This window comes from Numida meleagris, chromosome 3 (assembly GCF_002078875.1).
Source record: "Numida meleagris isolate 19003 breed g44 Domestic line chromosome 3, NumMel1.0, whole genome shotgun sequence".
Lineage (NCBI taxonomy): Eukaryota > Metazoa > Chordata > Aves > Galliformes > Numididae > Numida > Numida meleagris.
The window spans coordinates 63,360,887-63,367,045 of record NC_034411.1 but is presented as its reverse complement, the minus strand read 5'-3'; the positions used below and the strand labels follow the sequence as shown (position 1 = coordinate 63,367,045).

The 6,159-nt window shown below is 48.5% G+C and overlaps 1 protein-coding gene across 1 annotated transcript in view; it reads left to right on the top strand.

Moving 5' to 3' along the window:
* VGLL2 (vestigial like family member 2) overlaps positions 1,140-6,159 on the top strand; it is a 9,439-nt gene continuing 4,419 nt past the window's right edge. Inside the window, exon 1 of the mRNA XM_021389654.1 lies at positions 1,140-5,254. Within this exon, the coding sequence (XP_021245329.1) occupies positions 5,174-5,254 (81 nt within the window). The 5' untranslated portion in view covers positions 1,140-5,173. The remainder of the gene's footprint in view (positions 5,255-6,159) is intronic.

Sequence of the window (6,159 nt, the reverse complement as noted above, 5' to 3'; positions counted from 1 at the left end):
TTAAGCAATTTCAATGGGGCTTCAACTCTGCCTGTTCCTAACTTTCACCACATAGTAATGAAAATATGCATAACAAACCAGAAAAAAATTCTATTTTGTGACTGGGGATCATTGTTAGGGAACATTTTGCCTGATATTGTCTCTTTGTCATGAACGCAGTTAAGGAAATATGCATTCCATTTATTATATATAAATACGAAAAAATACTAATAGAACATCTTGGTGAATGCATCTTGGAACAAGCCCCGTTTGGTGGCTTGGTGACTTGGGTGGATCAGTGCCCATGAAGCAGAAGCATGCAGTGATTCAGCTTGGATCCCAGTGTGCTGAGGTGCATGCATCACAAAAGCTGCTACCTCTGCCTCTGAGGACCAGACTGAGCTTATTCCCATACCAGTTCATGAAAAACCTTCCATGAGCCTTAACATTGTGAAAGCAAGCCCCACGTTCAGTGTGCCCAGTGTCTTCTCACGCATGTTAATCTATTCCCTCATGACAGCTCTAGGCTTCCCTTCCACCCCTGCACAATGATCTCTTCATCTGCCACAATCAGCAGAGCAGAGACAGGTGATGCCACAGGCTGATGGGCAGAGAGGATTGGGCCAGAGGAGTGAGTGACACACACCATATGCAGACCCGGCCCCGCTGCAGCTCCTTGAAATGCATCAGTGAGGGGAAAACACTGCACGCACTCCAGCTGCTGCGGAACCCGTTTCTGGAGCAGGCACATTGTACAAACCATCACCTGGTAGTAGCTGTGCATGTGATGAAATAACAGCTAGCAGTCAGTTTGGAGAGCAACAGAGAGGGGGAAAAAAAGAAAAAGAGAAAAAAGCACTCCTTCAAAGAAAGATCAAAATTAACTACAAAATTTTTTGAGATCAAAAATTAAGTGCAAAACAAAACTGAATTCCTCAAGACAGTGAAGGAGAGAAAGTCAATGATATGTGTCTTTACCATGCTGATTTTTGTCTTTAAGCTTCATTAATTCAGTGCCCACAAATGCAATCAAGCCAGCAATTTCTGAGCCTGAAATCTTCACCTACATGGACCCAGGGACTGCACCTCAGAAACATCTCTGGGAAAACCATGGTAACAGTTGCCAAGTCCTAAGAAGAAACAAAGAGCTTTTAGGAAGACTGAGCACAGGGACTACAAGGATAAGAAACAAAAACAGAGCTGTTGATCTTCACTCATTTCATCCAGATTTCACCAATGAAAACCCACCAATCATGTGTCCAACTTAAAGTTAGGTATGCACTGAACTCTTCAGAGATTTGAGAATAAACTAAGAGCACAGAAATGGGAAAGCTGTTGAAACCAAAGTTAATATCTCATAGAGGAGAAACTGCACACAAAAATGAAGCACATAGCAAATGGACAAAAATGCATTAAACTGGACCAGCAGAAAATCTTTATTACATAGGAGTATTTATATTAGATAGTTTGTGAACTGTTCAAGATGCTAATTGACAATTTGAAAATTGATATAAAATCTCACCAATAGATTTCATAGGTAATGTACTGGCAAGAAGACTGGTGAATAAGATGGGAAATGGGACATATAGAGAGACCTGAGCCTGCTAGTAAGCCTGCGGGCACTTTGAAGCAAGCAGCATATGAATGGAGCCAGTAGCAGTGCTGCACATCGAGAAACACAGCAGTGGGCAGTGGAAAGGGTCCTGGAAAGAATGACACTATGGGCAGCACAAGCAGGTGTCATATGATTGCGTGGCATCGCCAAAGCTTTGGGTTGGTTGCGTGCAGTCTCAGTCAGCTACATGACAGCTCAGAAGAAACATCAGAAATAGCCCCCTACCATCTGTCCTCATCATAATATAGTCCATACTTCGGACTCCTAATAGCGAAAGTATGTAGAGCTCCCAGTGGGAAAGCAGGGAACCATACACTCTTTTTAAAATTCTGTTGTGGCAATAAATAATAAGCAAACAAACAGATAAACAAACAAACAAATAAATAGATGTAACCCTCAAGCATAAACAGAAGTTGCTCAGAAGGTACTTTACTTCATACATACCTCTGGCAAGAGAGGTGTTAAGAGCAGTAACAAGTTCTTATTTCAACATTTTTAAATTATTGCTGAAAAATTGTACAGGGTACAAGCAAAAAAGATATTAAAAGTCTGCAGAAAATTAAGGAGATGTATTTGATTCTTCTCTCAGGAAAAAAATAAATAATTATGTGGAATAAAAAAGGTTTCACAAAATATTACATCAGAAAGGACTCTTTAGCTACGTACAGTAAGGCATTACATGAAGCACAAGCTGGAAGCTGGAGCCAGATCTACTCCAAGTGGAAGTGGGAAGCACTGAAGGCTGTTCAGCACAGCGACAAACTGCAAAGGCAGGGACAGAATTCCCTATGCAGGCCATGGTCCCTCCCAGTAGGCACTGTGTGCCTCTCTGGAGTCAGCAGAAGTTTCCCTGAGCTTCTGAAAAAGTGTGTTATCGACAGCATAAGATATCCATTTGGGCCGATTCAAAACCAGAAGGATCTCTGCTGGCCAATAACTGTTTAATTCCTGAATCAGATGTTGGCTGGGAAGACCGCTGTGGACAGGATGCAGTGCTGGTGCTGGATGCAGCATTCTCAGGGACGGTGAGCAGCACACACTGTCCATCCTGCCACATTTCCCTTGCCTTTTTGTCCCCGTCTTTCTGAATGTTAATGCTTTGTTTGATGGGGTGTTTGCTTGTCCAGAGAACTGTTCACAGTAATGCCCCATTCTTTTGTGAAAGATTACAGCTTAATTAGAAAATGACTTTGAATTGTGTAAGAGGAATGTCCCCAAGGCATGTTGCAAGCTTCTGCAACTCGGTTGTTTGTCAGAGCCCACCATTCTTCACCCCTAGCAAGAAGCTACAAAACAAGATTTCCTTTTCACATTACTACTGTGAAACATTACCAGTGTATGAACACAGGCTGAGGCCCAAGTGTTTTAATGCCAGTGCCAGTGCCAGTGTTTTAATGGTACATAGCCAGCTCTAACCCATATCCTTTCTAAAAGTGTTCTTTCCTTCAGTGCTATCATTATTTTCTCTGTAGGCTAACTCAGCTGGTTTTATTTCAAGCCTTTGTTGTTCCTTATGTGAGTCAACTCACCTAAAGTCCTTTAGTTAGGACCAAGAAAAACCATTTATATATAATTATACTTATGCAGTGAGATCATTATTGAATATAATGCTGACCCAAGAGTTCCAGGATAATTTCCTATACGGAGACTGATTTCAGAGAGTTCCAAAACAATGCCAGCACTTTTTCATGAATGCTTTCACTGCTCTGCCTTAAAGCACAACAGTTTGCTCACGTCTTACATTAGACAGTTTTACAGTCAAATAGCTGTTATAAAAGAAACTGTGTACACATCAAGCTGCATCAGCGCCACTTCCAGTAACACGTACTTGGGGGTGAGGTAAACCCACTCAGTTCAGCCTTCAGGGAGAGATTCTCCAGAGGACGCAGCCTGGACCCTGCCACACTGTCGCACACAGTTGCATGCTGCTGCTGCACTTTGCTTTTTCTCCTTGTGCAAAGCACATGCTCTGCCATGGCAAGAGTCAGGTGTTACTTTTGCTACTGCAGTCACTGGTGAAGAGCTTGTACAACCAGCAGGGAAACACGCTGCGCTTTCAGAACACGTGTTCCAAGTGTACTCACTAGTAAATGTGTCACTCAGCAGACTGCTACCTTTGAGACAGGCTCTGACCTCCTCAGGATGGGGACACTGCCTGGTGGGGACACCAAGCCCTGTGGTCCCAGTGAGTTCCCTCAGGCTCCTGCTGCAGGGAGCTAGTATGTTCCTCCACTGAGCGCAGCCTTTTGGATGCCGGCCATGGGGCGAGTCCTTCCCACTACTGCGGCTATTTGCTTCCTGAATAGGAGAAATGAAGCCAGAGAGTGTCAGATATATTTCTTTTTTAAGGACTGGTACCTACAGTCCTTCCCCTTGTTCCCATCCCAGCCATGAGCACACCATTAATTTGGGTTGGCACCACGGGGAGCAGTGTCGGGGATGAACTGTGCAGCCAGGGCTCTGCATTGCATAAAACAAATTTACTGAATTAGAAGAGAGAGGAAAAAATGTTAAAATTATGAATTTTCTGCACCTGGTGCAGAAAAAAAAAAATTGAACTTATGCTCATTAGGCACTGAAATACGATTCTTTTTTGGCAAAGGATGAGCATTCACAACAGTTCCTAGAACTTGGATTACAAAATTTGTATTTTTGATAAACAAAGTAAAGACAAATACAAATCTTTTAAATTATAATTTTTTTCCGCTAAAATGTAATGAAAGAATTCCAGGCCTTCAAAGTTCAAAGTGTTCATTCTTTTCAGTTTTCTCCCGTGTTTTTTGAAAACCAAGTGATATTCTTTCATTTTTTCCCCATATTTTTGTCTTCATTTCAAAAGCTTTAAAACTATGTTCAGTCGGGCCCCTTTCCTCAGTCGCTCCGAGCCGTGCTATGGATGCTTCAAGAGCTGGCACTGACATGAGAGCCTCCATCCCCGCGTGACACAGAGATCTCCTGCGCATCGCCCTCGAAGCTGCGTTGGGATGCATTCACCTGTCCGTGTGCATGCGCTCAGAGGAAAGCCATGGAGCAAACCGCTTTACCTTCCCGACAGGTTGTTTTTACCACAGGAACCGTGCACAAGCATCCTCATTCATTCCCGGCATTTCCTCCCATCCCACGTTTCTGGGAAAGTTCTTCCCGGTGAGATAACTTTTCTCCCGCTTTGGCTGATCCCGGAGCTCTGGTGGCAGCGCTCCCAGCGCACGCTGGGTCTGGGGGCATTACCTCCCCTGCAGGACGGGCCCCGCTTCGCCCGGGGAAACCCGCCCCGGCACGGCGGGCGAAAGGGAAAGGGCAGGAGCGAGCGGCGGCTGCAGGGGCCTCTGCCCTCCCTGCCCTGGGCTGAGTCCCCCCCGTCCCGCGGACCCGGTTGCGGGCTCCGGGAAGGAGCCGCGCTGCGTCGAGGGGAGGCAGAGCCGGGGGGACCTCAGCGCGGCGCGGTTTCCCCCCCCAGTCACTCCTCCCACAGTGAGCCGTGCCTCTTAACCCCCGGGATCCTCCCTCCCGCCGAGCACTGCTCCGCTCTGCAGAACGCGAGTTGATGACCGAAAAACGAATTAGCGGCCGCGGACAGCCATGAGCTGTCTGGATGTTATGTACCAAGTGTATGGTCCCCCCCAGCCGTACTTCGCCGCAGCCTACAGCCCCTACCCGCAGGTACGTGGGGTGGGAGGGGTGGCGTCGGGAGGGTGGCCCCCGGGCCTCACCAAAAGGAAAAAGGAAAAGAAGGGGAGGGGGGTGGGGGAGAAGAGCCGGAGTCTGCGATGGTGAGCGAAGTGGGGCTGCATCCCACCCTGGTGCGGGGCTCGGCACGGTACGTACCGCCGGGACTGAGGGGGAGAACGGGACTTCAGACCCGAGATGGCATTTAAGGGATTTCCCCTCCCCCTCCCCCCCATTTTTTTTTCTTTTCCTGCCCCGGGCTCCATCCGAGCGCGGCGGCTGCGGGCAGCGATGCCACCGGGTTGCAGAGGGCGAGCGGGAAGGGCGAGGGGAGGGCTGTTCGGCGTGCGTCCCGGCCGCCGCCGTGGGAGAGGCAGTGCACCACTCTTCGCGGGGTTACTGGGGATGCTCCCGCTCCAGCCCCGCTCGGTGGCGGGACCCTGTGGGCTGCCCTCGGGACACGCGTTTGCCGCGTGATGAGATCGGTAAGGGGATGTCTGTGCGTGTGCAGCCCGGGCTGTATGCTGAGCCCCGCGCTCCTGTCCCCGCGGCAGCACCTGCCGCACCTCGGGGCTTCCCATATTTCTTTGGAGATGTTTTCCTTCCTTTTTTTTTTTCTTTTTTAATTTATTTATTTTTTCTCCCCTTATCCCTTTAGAACAGGAAAGCGGCATTCCCCAGCAAACGAAAAAAAGGAGCGGTAGAGGCGGAAGCGCCCCGGGCCGCGGGCGGGCGGCAGCCCCGGACGTGCGGGGTTGGGGGCGGGCGGCCACGCTCCACTCCGCTCCCTCTCCGCGCAGCCCCTGCGTGGCGGCCCGCGAGACACCTCCAGTTCTGGCAGCGAGGCCGGCATACCTGTTACAAATAGCAAATGATGTCTTCCCCCACCTTGCCCCCTC